This window comes from Cyprinodon tularosa, unplaced genomic scaffold, assembly GCF_016077235.1.
Source record: "Cyprinodon tularosa strain WSP-4 unplaced genomic scaffold, ASM1607723v1 ctg145, whole genome shotgun sequence".
NCBI classification, from domain to species: Eukaryota; Metazoa; Chordata; class Actinopteri; order Cyprinodontiformes; family Cyprinodontidae; genus Cyprinodon; species Cyprinodon tularosa.
Window position 1 is genome coordinate 630,831 of NW_024038276.1, and position 19,872 is coordinate 650,702.

At 38.2% G+C, this 19,872-nt stretch overlaps 1 protein-coding gene across 1 annotated transcript in view; it reads left to right on the forward strand.

Moving 5' to 3' along the window:
- The first annotated feature begins 4,988 nt into the window (after positions 1-4,988).
- gpr158b (G protein-coupled receptor 158b) overlaps positions 4,989-19,872 on the forward strand; it is a 120,213-nt gene continuing 105,329 nt past the window's right edge. Inside the window, exon 1 of the mRNA XM_038278866.1 lies at positions 4,989-5,845. Within this exon, the coding sequence (XP_038134794.1) occupies positions 4,989-5,845 (857 nt within the window). The remainder of the gene's footprint in view (positions 5,846-19,872) is intronic.

Below are 19,872 nucleotides of genomic sequence, written 5' to 3' on the forward strand. Positions count from 1 at the left end.
GAAAGCACATCCTGCCCATTCTTACACTTAGACGACTTTTGTCATTTTGTATAAACAGAGTGTATACAAAACGAAATTTTGGTTTGTACAGCTTTCAGACAGAGAATCAGCAGCAGTTTAACAGTGAAATGAACATTTCCATTTCATAAAGTGCAATGGATCGAATGTAAACAGTGTGGGAGAAAAAGATGGTGCAAAAGGCATTGATGGAAAAGTTCATAGCAGTGCAAAAACAAATATATGGTAAAAAAAAATGTAATGGAAAAACATTTTTGAGTTGAGTTCTATTTGGATTGGTGTTATCAGTGTCATGCAGAGTATCGATTTGTGACTTGATTTATTATTATTTTTTTTTATAATTCAACAGTCTGATGGCAGTGGAGAAATAACTGTTATAGAACCTGCTGGACCTGCAGTGGATGCTGCGAAGTCTCTTCCCAGAGGGCAGCAGGGAGAACAGTCCATGGTGGGGGTGTGAGGGGTCATTGATAACGTTACAGGCTCGGGACACGCAGCGCTGGGATTAAATGTCTTTTATAGAGGGAAGAGGAGCTCCGATGATCTCTTCTACCAGTCTGAGGAGCTGCAGCCTCCAAACCAAACAGTTAGAAAGCTGGTCAGAACGCTCTCTATGGTGCTTCTCTAGAAGGTCGTGAGGATGGGTGGGTTCAGGTGGGCTCTCCTGATCCTCTGCAGGAAGTACAAGCACTTCTGTGCCCTTTTGACCAGTAAGGTGGTGTTTGCAGTCCAGGTTAGGGTGTCTGTGATGTTCGCCCCCAGGAATTTGGTGCTGTTGACCACCTCTACAGCTGAGCTGTTGATGACCAGTGAAGCATGATTTGGCCGGTTCTTCCTGAAGCTGACGATGATCTCCTTCGTCTTCTCCAGATTCAGGATCAGGTTGATATCTTTGCACCAGCCCACCAGCTGCTCCACCACCTCTCTGTAGTCCTGGTCATTGTTGTCTCTGATGAGGCCCACCACCGTGGTGATTAATTCTGCAAAGCATGGTGTTGGTGGCATCGAGCTCAAGACACAGTTGGGACACTGGTTAGAGGTAATAAAAGATGGATGTAGTTGAATGCAGCACAAGCCTGGAGGAAACTGATTAGGAAATATAAAATACTTGAAAGAGGGGATTACTTTCACCTTAAGGCAACACCCTTCATATTTTGCTAGGGTTACAATTACAATACATTTATTTGTGTGCACAAAAACCCCAGTGAAGCTCAGATCTAAAAAAGATTTGGAAATTGCTGTTGAGGCCATGATTTTTTTTTTTAGCTTCGAGCTGCTCTCACTGATCAAGCCATGTTTGTCCACATTTATACCTGCAGTTATTTATTTTACCAAGACTGTACTTTTTTTTTTTTTTTTTCATTATAGAAACATTAAGACCCACCAAGCTGCTTTGGCTTAGATGTTTTGCATTTTGGCCCAACTTCAAAAACCATAAGCTGTTTAACAAATATATTAAGTCCCAATGTTAAAAAAAAGGCCTTAAGATGAAATAATCTTCTATTATTTAGTTTTATAAAAATGACTTATCCAAATATATGTTTTTAAAAGTTCTGCTCAAAAATAGTTAAAATCTGTTTTAGCAGCATGTTGATTTGAACTGAACTTAAGGCTGTTATCTCTGTTAACACATTTAGATTTGTTGTGTGCTGCTTCTAGTAGAAAACAGTAAAGCTGATATGTTTTTTCAATCAACTTCATTAGGAAGTAATGAATCAGCTCTTTAAAGCTCAATAACTTTAATTTGGCTAGGAAAGTTTCTGCACTGAAGCAAGAGTAAAAGCTTGATCCAGCTTTAGATTCTAACCCATACGTAACTTGTATTATTTAAGTAGATATTGCTATACTCTTTAATCTATATATCTCTAAAGGAAGAGCTATACTTGGCACATCTGATAACATTTTTTCCCTCAGAAAAGGTCCAATAATGCCAATACTGTGTTTCAAATACAATGTTATCAACCCCTGATGTAGTTGATGCCAAAAAGCAAGCAGCACATCTCACAGCAACTGAAAGTATACAATGTCACTTTGGTAATCTAAATTGCTTGTAATTTATGTTCAGCAGACTTTGATGTGTCATTAGAGGAAATTCGGAGCCTTAATGTTGTTTAATGCTGACTACTCAGAAGAAGGTTAGGAAACAACAACCTTACTTTGAAAAGAATAGTGATAAGTAACTGTATTATTTCTCTGGTGTATCCATTCCTATTTGACATTAAGGCAAGTCCAATTAGTGATATTTTTGGTTTACCTTTTAATACAAAAGTAGATTTTTTTTAAATTAGGCCTATTTTAAGATTTGGTTGGAAAAGTTCTGCAAGGAAACCTCCAAGCAGAGGGTAATTTTCTCTTTAAAACATTTAAATTTTTTTATTTTTCTACTCCTATTTAAATGGATATTTTATTTTCATTTAATGATAAAAGTTTTATGTGTGCAACCCAAGTTTCAAATAAGAAAAATTAATTGGAACTTTTCTTGTCTTGAAATTATATTTTTTCATATAAAAGGTCAATAATATTTGTTTGTATTACCAATTGTTTTTGTTGTCCTTTTTGTTAAATAAATTACCTCAAATGTCAAGCGTAAGCTTTTATTATCTTGCTGCATGGTATAGTTCATAACTGAATTGCAATGTTTGATGAGAATAACATAATTTAAACTAAATGGTCAAAGCATCACCAATTTGTTTGTTTAAACAGTAACCTGTAAATCTGTCAACAGTAAGAATCCTGTAGAATAACATTACATTGTTGGCAACCCTGCTGCCAGTAAACTACTGTAACTGCAAAAAAATACAGTTATACATTGTAATCATTGAATTCATGTTAAAGGGTAAACCACTTTAAATTGAATGGATTCATCAGGCAAGATGGTGCCTATGCTTGTATTTCAGCTGTTATTGTTTTCAAAACATATGCGATCTTATCAGTCCCTCATCTGTTTGCTGATGATATCCAGCTTTACTGCTCTTTTAAATCTTCAGAGATCCAGAAGTTAAGGTCTCTCCTGAATTGTCTTGTGCACATTAAACAATGGCTTGGTACAAATTCCCTGCAACTACACTCAAAAAAAACAAAGGTGCGGGATATTGCCCCTGATGATGCTATTCCAGGTATTCACCAGTATCTGGACGACTTGAGTTTGTCTGCTAAAACGAGCCTTAGAAACCCAGGCGTCATTTTTGACAAAACATTATCCGTAGATCTCCACTTAAACCTGATGACAAGTAACTGCTTTTACCAACTGAGGGAAATGTATAAACTTAGATCAATTGTGACAGAGAAGATCTTGAAAAGATTATCCACGCCTTTGTGTCTTCCCGTTTAGACTACTATAACAGTCTATTCTCATGTCTAAACAAAAAAGAGTAGTCTCGTCTTCAGCAGGTTCAGAACTCTGCAGTGAGGTTACTGACTGGTACAAACAGAAGGGCTCATAATACACCGATCCTAAAACCTCTTCATTGGCTCCCAGTCTCTTTTCAGTTCCAGTTTAAAAAACCTTCAGGGACCACATGGTCCCTCGTACTTGTTACAGGACCAAGGGAGATCGCTCCTTTCAGGCGGTGACGCCGACGCCGGCCCTCTGGAACAATCTTCCGCTTTCCTTGCGCCTACTCTATTCTATTTAGGTTTTTAAGAGGGACCTGAAAACCTATTTGTTTAAGAAAGCATTTTTAATTCTAGTAGATTAAGGGTTGTTTTATGATCATGTCTTTTGTGACTGTAAATTTATTTTATGCGCATTGTAATTTTGTGAAGCACTTTGTGACCTCTATGTCTGTGAAAAGTGCTATATATATAAATAAACATTACTTACTTACTTGCTTAATACTCTAAATCTGATAACAGTTAGAATTCCATAAAATAACAGCGTGAAATATTTTCTTCATTGTTCTTAACTTTTTCACTTTATCAAACGACTGAATGCTACTCTGGATTTACAGCTCATTCAAAACTACTATCATTTAAATGTTGACCTCACCTGAAAAACAGCCGAAAGAAATGGACTAATAGTGTCAACTTAAAGTGAAATTTTTTTTGAAAGCCCTTCTTTACATTTTACACAAAGCTCTTTCTTCCGAGATAAATGCTCAAGGTGACATAAATTGAATTATAAATACAAAATTTGAAGTTGAAAGTCGATTTTATCACATTTATAAATTCTGCAGTTTGATTTTGTACTCTTTTTTTTATTAGTTGCTTAGAACCGATGCTCTACTGTAACTTAAAATAAACTGTATTATTGTCACTGAGCGATTGCTATTTGAAGTATGGAAAATAGAGAGCAAATGACATAAAAGCTTACCACGCACCGTTCTGTTGTGCTTTTTTGAGCACTTGCTTGAATCTAATCCCCCTCCCCTGCTTTATTCCGCTTTTAGATAAATTCTTGTTCCCAGTTTGCGCTTCCTTCCCAGTCCCTCAGGTCTCTCCTTCTCCACCAACATCTCTCAACCCGTTTTCCTCCGGCTACTTTCAGCACCGGACAGCTCCCGTTGTTCCCACGCCCCGCCCACTCCCTGCAGACTCCCACTTAGAAACAACCACACACATTTACTCATGCACACTCTGTGGGCGACTCTTCGTGTTGCCTGTTGAGGTTTTATTTGGGAGGGAATGAAGTTCAAGAACGTTTTATTGGTATCCTGCTCCTCGGTTGGTTTGCTCATCAGCAGCAGGGAGAGAAGCAGCAGCTCCAGCCTGTGAGTGAGTTTAGACCAGGAGAGAAGATCGAGGATGTTTTTGGACCGCTGATTGTTGAAAGTCTGCGCTTTTCCTGTAACCCCGATCAGAAGTGGGGGGGATTCCTTTCGCTTTAGAAGACATCATGACTATGAAATTCAGGAACTGCTGTCCTCGTGTTTGACAAAGTATCCCTAATCGCAGCACCTAGAGGAGCTTTGGCGATGAGCGCAGTTTGCCAGGTGCCCGCGGTGTCCCCTCTGAGCCTGTGAGGAACCACCATGGCTCTGATCCTCCTCCCGCTGCTTCTGCAAACAGGACTCGTTTTGGGATCAAATTATGGATACGTGGAATGGTCGGAAAACGACAGAGACGAGAAAAACCCGCCAGTGTTTAGCACGCAGAGCATCAAGCGGGAGCCGCCCCTCCAGCCCACCTCGTACCCGCTACAGCCGACAGAGCGCACGGTGGTGGCGCACAAAATAGAGGAGGACCTTCCCAGGGTGGTGACGGCTTTCCTGCACACCGGGGACTCCTCCGCTCTGAGGCAGGTCAACTGCTCCCGGAGGTATGAGCTGAGCAGTCTGCGTGGCGGCCTCCACGTCGCCTCTCATTACTCCCTGCACAGCGTCCTGGACACGGTGGCTCACGCCACCAACTTCCTCAACATGATCCTGCAAACTAACAGGTCCCGCGAGCGAACCTTCCACAGGGACATCCACTGGTACCACGCGCTGGTTCAAAGCATCCTGGAGGGGGATCCGAAAATCCACAGGGCAGTGGTGACCCTGCACACGGACGCCTCGACCCCCGGACCTCATGTTTTTCTCCAGGCGACCAGGACTGGAAATGAGGTGGTGCTGCAGGACCTGTCTGGGTCAGCGCGCCGTCACCTGAACAACAGGAGCCCGGAGTCTGACTGGTTCCATGACTTCAGGGACGGGAGGAGACCTCAGGCGCGCGGAGGAGCCCCTGATGGATCGGGCCCCAACAGTGGAAGTTATCTCCTGAGCAAGAACCAGATCAGATGGTCCGCGCCTTACCTGGAGTGTGAACATGGGACTTTTGTGCCATATTGGCTGCTCACCTTGTCTGCTGTTTTTTATGGTCTGAAGAGCAACTCTGCACCAGAGTTTAGGTAAGAAACGATGAAACGAAGAGTTTTACTGGTAAAAAAAAACTCAACAAAAACAACTTAGCTTTTATAATTGTTATACCTGAGATGACAGAAAACAAGTAATTCTTTCCAAATATTTTACCATACAGTGACCTGGCAACACCTTGTAGACTTCCTGATTGATACAATTAAAGCTTCAAGGGGTTTGGACAATGATTAAATTTGTCAACCTCAGTCAGACAGGATACACAGTAAGGCTGGGCAGAAACTAATTGCATGTATACATATCTACTTAAGTAACTTAAAAAAACAAACAAAAACTTAGTAGTTGTACATCTCTGTACTTTTTTAGTTTTGCTTGAGGGTTTTGTTGTGAGTATTATTGATTAAGTTTTCTGGTTTCTCTGCCCACCTTGAGTAACTTGAGCTTCATGGAGATCAGTAAACAGTAGGTAATACAGCAAGAATTTCTTTATTCCTATATGCATTACCTACTATAAAGATTGTCTAAATAGGCTGATTTTAAAAAGTGTTTCTTGAAATCCTCTTATTTATTTGCATCTTCATATTACAGTTTTAAATCCTAGAATTTGCATAAAACATTCTGTCAGATAAAATCTCTATAGATGTTAAATCGGATGCGATGAGTCATTAACTCCTTAGTACATGAGTTCAGTTGCTATTATTTACTCTTAATTGAGGAATTACTTGGATGAGTACTTTCTACTTTTGCTTGAGTAAAAAAAAAAAAATTTAAAATTTAATGTTGCTAGTCAGCTAGTAGGCTAGTTGGCTACTCTACCTAACCTTGCTCTGCAAGCTGGATTGTTACGAGAGTTTTCAGTCTCACAACAAATTCATCTTGAAAGACTCCGCTAATATACCCATCTCGTAACCACCAGCAGGTCTGACCAATGACGTGCCAGCAGTGTTTTTGGGGGTGGGACATGCAGGAATGAAGACAGTCAGAAGGGCCTTTCCGGGGAGTTACAAACATGGCTACGCTGGAGGACTCAACTGTTGATACCGCAAATTGACTATGTTTTAGCTAAAATAGCGACAATTTGTTGTTAAAATATGGAGCAAAGAGAAGCACTTTGGGCATTTTTAAATGAGAAAGATTTCGGTGCTTTTATTCTGACATGATTTGGAAAAAAAGTTGAAAACGTCATGATTCGCTGCTACGATTGGCTGAAAGCATATTATGGAAGGTCGGTACTAGCTGGCATATCACCCAATCAGCTCAAAGATTTGTACTTAACATCCCTCCTTTTCATGGACAGACTGAACTGCAGCAATCCCAGATTGATAACGTGGAACTTAACTCAGGTCTACACCTAACAATCCGGCTACTGCCATGTTATACTCTACCTGCTACTGGCACTAAGCTTCTTCCATCCTCCTATTTACTCATACTCTATACCTTGTTGAAGAAAAGCATGCCCTCAGGCTGATGCTGCCGCCTACGTGTTTCAAGCTGTTCTGTCAATAGATTCTCCCACCTTTCTAGAATGACATTGGACCTCTTGTGTTCTTCTTATACTTACAGATTAATGCTGAATCCTATTAGTTTTGGTAGTTAGTGTGTTGGTAGGTTTGTAGTCACACTCCTCAATCTTCTAAGGAACTGTTTAAACGAGGTTGTTTTATAACCTTACCCTCCTTAAACATCTCCACATCTATCTATTAGACGTGTCTGTGTTAAGGCCTGTTTTTCTGGCTGCTGTTTTTTTTCAATAATGTTCCCTAAGAAGCCCCTGATTCCTCCATAAAACAGATTAAAATAAACAGTGATTACTGAATTAGACAGATTTTAATTATAAAGCTACTTGTTAAGATATTAGACTTCAATATATTGTATTTAGGGGTATCATCATAAAACGAGGGGATAAATTAATATGTTTACAACCTTTTCAAGATTTAAATTGGAAATTAATATTAAAAACTACTTTTTTTCCGATCTACCCATACATATTTGCTCTCTTAGTTTATAGAATACATTGAGGTTTCAGATCCCACTCCAGGGGGTATCAACATGTAATTCAAGGCGCTTTATACGGTTATATTTTAAGGTCGATGATATATGCATGAATCCTGTGGATCTTCCCTCTGTTAGCAGATGGAGTAAAGGCATCTTCACAGACACAAGACGACCTTCTTCATTTAACAAGCCTTCCTGTCGGAGCACAGCTGTGCATCTTTTCTCCTGACTATAACCTAATGAACGCTGAAGGATTTATATAGGATGTCTTTATGAAGGCGTCAAGCTTAGCTACAAGCTGGCTGTGGTTAAGAGGGTGGGGGTGGGGGCCGCATACTGACAACAATCTTATATTTCAATACTCCAGTATAAGAGTGTCTTGAAACAATCAATACATTCATGAATAAACAATGTAATTTAAGCAATAAAAAAAACACTGAGTGAGGCGTCAGTATTCATGGATGTATCTTTTGATTGGCTTTGTCAGTGTAATAATGAATAATTAATAAAAAAAAATCAATCTCAGTCAGACACTTTGATTGGTTTGCAGATAAAGATCCCTGAAGCACCAGTGGCCCTTACTTATAGTGTTTCAGACAGAAAACTGGCAGAAAGAAAAGAGGAAGACGAGCAGGAGAGGTCAGGAGTCAAACCAAATTATCAACCACCAATAGCAACACCACAGAGATATGAAGAAATCTTTTCAAATCAACCTTAAAGAAAGGTCAACTAACACACTGAACACAGATGTGACCGTTATTTTTTGGTGATTTAAACCAATCGGGAATATTCTCATGGGGTTTGGTTTCTGTCTGCGTTTGGTTTCACATCTTAGTAAAAGTAGTTTGTTCGTCCAAAAATGCTTATTCTGTTTAAAATCTACAGAACTTAGGTTGTAGTAACACAAGTGATTCTCCTCCCTCTGTGTTGTTCTGCAGACAGAGATCCCCGAGTGTATTCCCCTGCTGCCAGGGAATACACTCTCTGTACATTAAAGGCAGACTTGACATGGTTATCATCTAAACAGCAGAGCGCAAGCCTTCAGCAGAACATTGTTCTGATTATCAATCTGTTACCAATATTTTCCCTTCTCTCCTACAGTGCATCATATGGCCGTGTTCTCCAAAGAAGAAAATGTAACATTTAAATAATGTAAATTTAAATCTGATTCATAGTTGATTTTGATGTTTTAGGGCTTGTTCTCCTTTCTATTATCATGATTGGTTCTGAATCAAACCCACATGCAGAACACTACCAGGAGACGGATGAAAAGTTTAACAGAGTTTATTAAATGTTTGCACAAAATAAGACTGTTCAGGAAACAGGTCCGGGCTGGATTATCATGCGTCTGCAGAGATGACAGTTTGGTTAACCAGGTGGATTGGAAGCGTTGTTTAATTTTCAGATTGTTGCAGACTATACCTTGGAGAGTTTCAGGCTTTCTACTCAGAGGGGGGGAACCGGTTGGGTCCAGAGACTGTTGGCTTGACAGAGTGTTCAGCAAGTGCAGCATCTAACTTCTGACTGTTGGATCAGACCTTGGATTGAGGGGTTAGCTCTCCTTCCGAGAGCAGCAGGTGGATTCCAAAGTGAGATCTTCAGGTTTGGCTCTCTAGGGCAGGCAGGCAGATGCAGGTTAAGCTCTCCCAGAGCTTCACACGAGAGACAGGTTTTCCTAGGAGCGACAAGACAAAGGCTGGTTAGAATTAAGTTTTCTCTAGGGGACAAAATTCAAAAACGAGGAGGCTCAGGTTCGCTAACCAAACTTAGCTAACACTCCGGCGTCGAAGAAAGGTCTGGCATCTGCTTAAAGGAATAGTACACCCAAAACATGATTAGCCTTCATTTTCTACTCACCCCCATGCTGAACAACACCCTGGAGTACTTTTTTGATATCTCAAATGCATCTGGAGATCTGGGAGGCTTCTTGCTGTCTGCTGACATTCAAATAATGGAGGTCTATGGTGCCCGAGACAGAAAGGTCCATAAAAGTGCACAAAAAACGTGTCAATATTCCTCCATACTGGTCGTCCAATGTATTCCAAGTGTCCTGAGTGGGTAGCATCCAGAATTTACTCGAAACGAAGTCATTTAGAATGTTTTTAGAGCATAAACAGTAGTGTATAGGATTTCCTGAAAGCGCGCACATGCACGATCACGACGCTTCGGAAGCCGGCAGACCAAACCAGATGAAAGTGCGCATTCAGAGTCTGCTCTTCCAATAATGCAAGCGTAGAAGAAGAAATGTGCCGTTTACCTGTGCAAAGAAAGAAACAACGAAAGAAAAATGTCTGAGGACTTCAGTGTTGAGGAAGAGCATGAGTTATTTGCCGAGCTGAATGCGCTGGTTTGGTCTGCCGGCTTCCGTAGCGTCGGGATCGCGCATGTGCACACTTTCAGGAAATCCTATACACTACTGTTTATGCTCTAAAAACATTCTAAATGACTTCGTTTCGAGTAAATTCTGGATGCTACCCACTCAGGACACTTGGAATACATTGGACGACCAGTATGGAGGAATATTGACAAGTTTTTGTGGACTTTTATGGACCTTTCTGTCTCGGGCACAATAGACCTCCATTATTTGAATGTCAGCAGACAGCAAGAAGCCTCCCAGATCTCCAGATGCATTTGAGATATCAAAAAAGTACTCCAGAGTGTTGTTCAGCATGGGGGTGAGTAGAAAATGAAGGCTAATCATGTTTTGGGTGTACTATTCCTTTAAGTAGAGGGTCCTCTAATGGGCTGACGAGCTCCAGGTGTGCTGGTGAGCTCCAGCCCAGAGAACCCACAGCACACTCTGCTGGGGAAAGGTGGAACAACTCCAGATCCCAACATCTATGTGTTCCTGATCCCACATGGGGTCCATATGGGTGCAATATAAGATAAACAATGGGCTTGAAAGGGATTTGTCAATGGATTACATGTTGGCCCCAAGCTAACTTTCTTGACAAATTTAAGTATTGATCAATCTAAATCTAAGTTCTTAATGCTAATTAAAAATCCTAACCAGTGTCTATAATCAGTGATTTCATTTTATTTTTTATTTTTATTTTTTTTAGCTTGAATGAGTTACATTTATTCAATCCAACTCTGAAGAGGCCTATTGTAAAATCAGGTCTAGTAAAAACCAATACAGTTTAGGAAATCCCATACCAACACACCTTTATACACTGGCTGATCTGACATCACGGTTATATTAAAACCAGCATTGGAAGCTATTTAGCAGCAATACAAGCCAGATTCCTTTTTTTTTTTACTCATTATGCATGAGTGAGGCTAAGCTACCCATGACTACATAATTGGTTCAGTCTGTTTTCATTTTTCTTGTTTAATTATGGCTGTTCCTTGTGTCTATACTCTTAAACACCTACAGAACCTGCAGCTGGTTATATGCTCTGTAAACCTAGCCTATGTTAAAGTTATTTACAGATTTTCTGCCTGCATTACATCAGATTCAAGGACAAACTTTTCACTTGCAGCCTAATATATTCTCCAGACTGCCAACCTACATTGTCAGAAGTTATTCACTGGTTTTCATAAGTGTATTTTTGTACTATAGTTATGTGTTTGAGACTCAAAGTAAGCTTAAGATACCCAGCATTTTATGAAAAAGAAACAAAACCTAAGCCAAACACTTGGTGACATGCTTAGGTGTGATGGCTTGGAGAAGAATGCAAACCTCCTCAACCCACAAATCCCCAATTTCTTGTGTATCTTATTAGAATTGTTTGGGAAAAAAACAAGAAAAAGTAGAGCATAACAGTTAAATACAATGAAAGGCATGGTTGATGTAAAGAGTAAAATACATTTACCATTATTTAATCTGATATCCTTAGATAACGTCAAGTTTAATCATATTGGAGTCTTCCATTGTGTAAATTAGTTTCTGTATAAATAGTGATCTTCCTGGGAAGTCATCAGAGTTTTTTCTTGAAATAATATTACATTAAAACAACATCATGATGATCAAAGTACACACCAGACAGGTAAGGGTAACCTTGATGAACAGCAGAGATGGGAAGTAACGAAGTACAAATACTTCCTTACTGTACTCAAGTAGATTTTTCTGATATTTTTACTTTACTTTACTACTTATTTTTATAGTGACTTTTTACTTCTACTCTTTACATTTTTACACAAATATCTGTACTTTCTACTCCTTACATTTAAAAAAATTGGCTCCTTACTTTAGTTTTGAAGCATTTCAATGGAGTTACCATTATTATTTTTCACGTCATCAATACCAAATTCAATTTAATTGGATGGGAATCTATGTTGCATTTGACGCACCACTACAAGATGAATCGACAGATTCGGCGGTATTCATTCACGGCAAATCATTGCAGCTTGGTGGCGGTGGCGTTAGCATAGTAGTATGGACGACGAGATGATTGAAAATGAACACAACGGAGATCTAGTCCTATTGGCAGACATCCATTTAAAATGTAGGCAATTGCATGAAAAAAGTGGTTTCTACTTTTACTTTTATACTTTAAGTAAATTTACAAGCCTGTACTTTGTTACTTTTACTTGAGTAAAGAAGTTTAATCAGTACTTCCACTTTTACCAGAGTATTTTTTAACACAAGTATCTGTACTTTTACTCAAGTACAGAAAGTGAGTTCTTTTGCCGTCTCTGATGAACATCCCAGTATTTGAATATCTAACAGAGTGCTTTTCAGTACAGCAAGAGCATTAATCAGAAAAGAAGTCACAACATATCTCTGGAGGAGCAGCAGTAGTAATTTGCAGCTCAGGTAGACAGAGTTTTTCTCCTCAGTAATTGTTTAAAATCTAAATTAGTTTAAAATGGTTAAAATTTGTTATGTATAGGAGGAAAATTAACGATGCAGGTAACATTCCCCAAGGCTTCATCTTAGGGCCCCTTGTGTCAATATGGGCTGCTCAGTGGCAGAGGGTAGCACTGCTACCTTGCAGCAAGAAGGTTCCGGGTTTGATTCCCGGCCCGGGGTCTTTCTGCATGGAGTTTGGATGTGCTCCCTGATCATGTGTAGGTTCTCTCCAGGCACTCCGCCTTCCTCCCAAAGTCCAAAAAAAATTACTGTTGGGTTTAATTGGCTGAGTGTGTGTGGTTGTTTGTCCTGTATGTCTCTTTGTTGCCCTACGGAGGACTGACAACCTGTCCAGGGTGTACCCCGCCTCTTGCCCGTAGACAGCTGGAAATAGGCACCAGCACCCCTTGTGACCCCAGCAGGGATAGGGTGACGGAAAATGGATGGATGTATTCAATATATACATGCTGCCTCTAACTCAGATTTTAAATAAGAACATAATTTGTACAATACAATGTCACCAGGTGACGATGAACTCATGTAAATGAATAGAAGAAATCAATGTGGCAAAATGTATTCAGCTAAATCCAAACAAAAAAAGAACTATGTTTTGGACTAAAAGAAGAACATTTTAAATCTATCAAACAGCTTCAGCATGGTTTTCTTATCCAGCTAGAAACCATGTCAGGCTCTAAATCTGGGTGCAGTGATGGAGGCACACCTGAACCATCATAAAGACAGGAACAAAGTCAGCCTTCTATCACTTAAAGATCATCTCCAGGATTAAAGGACTAATGTATCAGCAGGATCTTAAAAATAAAAATTAATTCATTTATTCATATTATTGATTACTGCAGTGAAATTTTCCCAGGTCTGCCTAAAAAGTCGGTCAGACAGCTGCTGTTGATCCGGAATGCTGATTCCTGCATCTTCGCTTAAACTAAGAAAGGGGAGAACATCATCCCTTTTCATCATTAGTTCAGCTTTCAGTCCATTTTTCTTGTTTTTGTTATATATATTTATCTAATTTGAATTTTTCATTCTATTCTCTTGAATTATTTGTGTTGCCTTTATTTCACTGCAATGTACTTTTCTTTATTGTTTCTCATATACAGCACTTTAAATTGTCTTACCGAAATGCACTACATAAACAAACTTGCTTTGCCGAGCCATTAAACCACAGTGGAGGAAGTATACTGTGGGGAGGCTTTTCTACATAAGGGACTGAGGAAGTGTTCAGACTTGATAGGAAGATGGTTGAAGCTGAATATGAGGTAATCATGTTAGAATATATGTTAGAGGATGCAAAACACCTGATATTGGAGCACATCTATAGCAAGAATACAGCTCTAACTGTGCCTATGTGCTTTCACTCTATTCTGAGCAATTTAAGCTATTTACAATGAAGAGTAGGGAAATAATTCATTTCTTAGGCACGGTAGGTTATCTGTGCAGCACATTTTTGTAACAAGACAATTTAAAGTGCTGTGCATGAACAGAGAATAAGAAAAGAAAAACAGATAAAAGTATATTGCAGTAGCATAACAGAGGGAGGTAAAGAAAAAGTTGGAAAACAAACTTTGTCTAATAATGGTTCAGAATTTTATCCTGGTGTATCCTCTTTGATATGCTCATTGCTTTAAGCCACATACTTTTTAGATAAAATCTAAGTTTAAACCATCATCCTAGAAGCTGCTTCCTTCCCTTAGGAGGGCCAAATAATGAGAGCTGAGTGGGCAAATCTTTACAATAATTGGTTCCTTGATAAAACAAATATTGTAGAGGCATTCCCTGAAAGTGTTGGAGCTTTGATTTCAGTGAAATATATATATAAATGATAACGTTTAGCCCAATTTTACATTATTATTATTATTATTATTATTATTATTATTATTATTATTATTATTATTATTATTATTCAAAGAACTCACTAAAAGTACACTATTTTTCTTCAATTTTTACTTTGCAATTGTGTACTTTTCTATGCTGGTTTTGCACAGAAACTCCAAATAAAAAATAAATAATATATATAATATTTAAAATATTGTAAAAAAAGTTCCAGCGGAATGAATACTCTACCAAGGCTCCAGGCCGCATTTCTGGGAGCAAGATCAGGGAAGTCTTATCAGCAGCTGCAGACCACACTGAGTTGGATTTATATAAGGTTCACCCTGGGAGCCATCCCTCCGGTTGATGGGTCCCAAAGTAAAATTCTACATCCTGATTGGCTCCCAATAGAGTTACTCTTCAAGACAGAAGACACGATGTAGGGCTGCTCTGGACTTTTCAAATTACCACTAATATCACAGTAGAAACTCTGTAGATTTGATCACATTAATATGTGTGAAAGAGCTGCAACCAAATTATCCTTAAAGGAGAATTTGTAAAACCATCAATATGAGCTTTCCGTGATTGCTGCTGATGGATCTGACTGCTACTTATAAGTAAAACGTCTTTTCTGAAGCCCACATGTGGTTTTAGCTTGCTGGAGCAGCTGCGTCTGCTAGGGATGCCTTGTTCATCACCATAAATTATTAGCAAGGCGTCTGAGACATTACACAAATGAGATGATTGGAGTGCTGCATTCATGGTGTTTTTATTAACTTGAAAGCATTGAATACTTGCTTCTTTTATTTCCTAAAGACATCCAGAATAACAGACTGATTAAATATATTAAGCAAATTAATTCTTTACTAAAATAATCAACTTCTTTAGCTCAGTCTGTAAAAGGCTGGTTGAGCTTGAATGATTTTGGCTTTATACAAGTTGACATTTAGAAGCAGAAATGTCCTACATTAAATCTAATTTGTAAAGGGCACAGTGCTGCAGAGCTGGAATGCGGTGTAAAGCAACATTTTATATGTGTGTTGTTAGAAATCAGTTGCTGATTTATTTAATCTGACGAACGAAAGAAATGTAAAGATAAAAGCTAAACACCAATTTTTCACTGAGCACTCAGGAACACCTTCAACAGAGTAGTTAAGTCCTCATTAGCAGAGATGTCATATTAATTTAAGGCTTTGAATGGTACATCTTGGCCATTCTTATCCCTTGAAAAATTATTTATGTAATGTGCTAGTTTATAAAAGCTGATCTCTAATTTATCACTAATATATAGTTGAATATCCTTTGAATATTTTTTTTTCCTGCAGCCAACATCATTGTAAGATTTGGCTTCACTTTTTGGCAGACTTTTTTGCATTTGATTACAGGTACAGAACCAAATTTTGAGTTTAGGTCACCTTTCTTTTTAAACACTGTTTACGTTTAGGCTTTTGGAAGGTAGTTCTAGAACCGTAATGTTATTCAAATGCTTATCCATTTCAAATCTAGGTGTATTTTCATGTTGAAACAGCCAGATTGGTGCAACTTTTAGCACTATGACTAAACCTTTTTAATATTCAGAAGAGGTGAAAGAAGAACCTGGTTCAGCTTTGACCTTCTCGAGCCATACTTAAATTTACAGTTGCCAATATGTGCAAGCCAAATTATGCCCAGAGGAAACAGAAAGCTATTTAGCTGCAGTGACGAGAAGTATTTGCAGTGTTGCTGAACTGAAGTTGTTCAATTATGGAGTGAGGAAACTGTGATATGAATCCAATAACACTTTCCCAACTGCCAAGCATGTTGGTGGTGGCCCTATTATGCTGTGGGCCTGTTTTTTATCTAATAAAATGGAAAACAGAAGAATGACAATTGGGACAACATTGATGGTTTTGACTGGAAAATTAGCCAAAACACACAGAAACACTGGTTTTGGAATCGATGAAGAAAGCTAACATTCAAACTGATCCAGACCTCAACACTATTAAAAATGCTTTACTTGACCCCCCCACTAGCTTGTTTACAACGAAAAAAATGTTGGATTGCCATACCATCTAGTGTTTTAGGTGTGAACTAAATCTAGTTTATGTAAGCAAAAGTGCATATAATGCAACACAGCACTTTGTAAAACGTCTTCACCTTGGTGGAGGTTGTGAAATAAGGAATATAAATCCAGTCTTACAAAAGTTTGATATATTAAAATAGATTACAATTAAAATGTTAAAAGCCATTTCTTATATTGAGTTTGAAGGTTAGTAGTCACACTAGGCAATTAGGAATGAAAATAGAGGTAAAATGGGAAGAAATTGGTCATATATGGGCTGTCTGTTTGTATGCTAGTAGTTACGTTTAGGGCTAAGGTGTAAGTGGGGTTAGGGAGAGGCACAGTATTTACCGGTAACCATCAGGTTCAGGGCTATTTTAGGGTTAGGGCATAAGAAGGGTTGAAAAGGACCGAAAGTCAATGGAAGTCAACACATGGTCCTTACTACATTACATATAACAAGACGAGTTAGTGTGTGTAAATATAAATTAATGCTTTCGATTAGGTTAAAGAGTTTGATAAAATTAAGCAATTAATTTGATCATTGCATACCCTTACATAATATTCTAAAACAATGGATGTAAGCTCCGGGAACTGGACAGTAAAAGGATAAAAAGGCAATGGTTATTTAAAAGAAGGTATAGAAGTTAATTCTTAGAGACTTAGACAAACCTTATCGTCATTTTGTATAGAAAATGTGTTTACAAAACGAAATTCCGATGTGTACAGCTTTCAACAGTGAATGAGCAGCTTACAACAGTGAAATGATCATTACCATTTATAAAGTGCAGCAGTGCCCAAGAATTTAGACAGTGTAGGAGAAAAGGAAAACCACTTTAAAGTGATGGTGCAAAAGGCATTGATATAGCAGATTCTCTAACAATTTTTCATTGTGAATAAAAAAAAAAAAAACAGCAGCCCTGGGGACAATCCAGTAATCTGACTTTCCACTTATTTTAGAAACTGTTTTGGAGGACCCAACTGCAGAGACGGAAGCTGACATTTTTTCTTGCAGTTTTAATAACTCAAAAAATGCAACTTAGGTAAAAATCCAAAAATAACAAAATACAGAAAACCAAACTCTAAGAGACATGAGGCGCCAGGAAAAGACGAGGAACCAGCACTGAGGAAATGCACAGGGAGAGTATATATGGGAGACAGAGCAAAGACTGGGCTAATGAGCTGACAAGGAATTGGTGTGGTAAGAAGCATCTAGAAGGAAGCTAGTGGAAGGAGACTGACACAAGGAGGCAACAGAATGTAAACAAGACACATAAGAACTCAAAAGCTATAAGCAAAAAAAAAAATAGAATAATGCAAAATGTAATTTAAACCAATAAACTAGAAAATATAGAAAGACATGAATCAAAGTATAACTGAAAACTCAAAAAGAAAACTTAACCTCTTACACCCTAAGGGGGTATAAATAAATTTCTGCCTGACAAAAACACACAAAAGTAGATAACTTATAGCCTCACAGCTATCAGATTTAAGAAGAAACTTTTGGTACCTCTGTAAAGGTAAGATGTCATAGAATGGTTTTCTGGTGTCAGCACCATTGTAGCTTTGACCCTGCCTGAAATATTAGGGACAAAATACAAAATATTTTGCATTTTTTGAACCTCGCCAAAATTTTCTTTGAAATAAACATTGCAAAACACTACCAAAATATTATTTATAGCACAAAAAAGTAGTACAGACTTTTAAATCTAAATGTTATGTAAAAATATACAAAATTTGGACTCAATCAGATGAATCATATTTCTTTTAGAATGGTATTAGTGAGAAATTTCTTAGGCGGAGGGGCCATTTTGGCACATTTATCCATAAATGTCACCAAACTGTGCCAAATGTGTTTTTTACATCAATACTGGGGGTTTGTTAAAATTACGAGGTCACGTAGCAGCTGGACCCGCCGGTGGGTCCGTAGGGTTCTAGGGGTTAAACAGTACCAAAAAGAGCAGAATCATGACAAACGTGGACAAAAGTAAATGAACAAAAATACTGATTGGATCTAAAATGTATAATGTGAACATGTCAGTTGGAATATTCTGATCAGATAAAAACATCACAATGAAATTGTAATCGGACTGAAAGGGTTGGATTATACTGATTGACAATCTGATTTGCATGCATGTAAACACATGACAGGATCAAGGTATTCTGAATGAAGCAAGCTGACTTTAGAGCACATGTGCATCATTGCAAAGTGTTTCTGTTTTGAGTGGTTAATCTCTCTGGTTCTCTGTTTTCAGAATGTTCAGATTCAGCATGTTTTTATTTAATGTTTTAAATGTGATCAGCTTTTGTAATCCCAAACAGTAATAGCCATATTTAAGTTTGAAATCTGAATATATTTCAATCTGATTGTGACATTTTGTGCATGTACTACTGATAAACCCACAGGATTAAGCCTGAAAACGTTTATTTCTTTAGAGCAAATTGTTACTACCGTAATTAGCATCATAGTTGAATTTATATTTACTATAGGTGCAGTCTGTTAGTGAAACATCTAATTATCCATCATCTCACTACTAGAAAAAAAAAAAAAATTTTTTTGTACAACAGTGTATAAATTCAGGCTTTTTTCCACTTAAATTAGGGCTTTACAACCTTGTGTTTGGTTATTTTAAATGATTCAGATTAGAACACAGAGATATCCAATCATTCAAAAACCTCAAATTAACATTGAATCAAAGAATTTTAACTTCTAAGGAAAGAAGAACAAACCATAGAAAAAGCAAATAAAAAAAAATAAGTGATGTGATTTTTTTAGGCTTTGTCTGTGTTTTTTTTGTATTCAAAATAAAAAGAATCATCTCTCTGTCGTCAGTAATTGGGTTTAATAGGTATTAGATCAAACTGTAAACTCAGCAACCAAACTAGATGAAAGCTCACCAAGATGAAGAGGTTTTCAGTGTAATGAAGTTAGCCAAAGTGTGAAACTCTCCTTCTCTCTCCACTTTCTGTATTTTATTGGTCTCTGCAGCATCGTCTGACAATCCCAGTCTGGAGATGAGGTTCCTAAAAATAGAAACTAAGTTGGTGTTTGACAGAACATCAGGAGGTTGCTGTTTACACTACGTCCTCTACATCTTAAATCAACCCCCTCCCTAGTCAGTTCTCATGGACAGACCTTAAGGTTTTGTAAAGCTGATTAAAATTCAAGTGAGACATTCAGGTTTGATGCAAAATGTGAAGGTATTACTGGGAGGAAGGGAGAGTGCCTTGAGGCGCCGCTAAACACAGATTATTCAACATTCAGCGCTGTGGAAGGTTGTAATGATTGCTTCTTTCAGGCTTTCTCCCAAGCGCTGACTGTGAAGATGCAAAGCAGCAATCAGAGCTCTCTCAGAAGAAAAAAACTGGTCAAATTTTTGCATGAAATACAGCAAACCGGACAG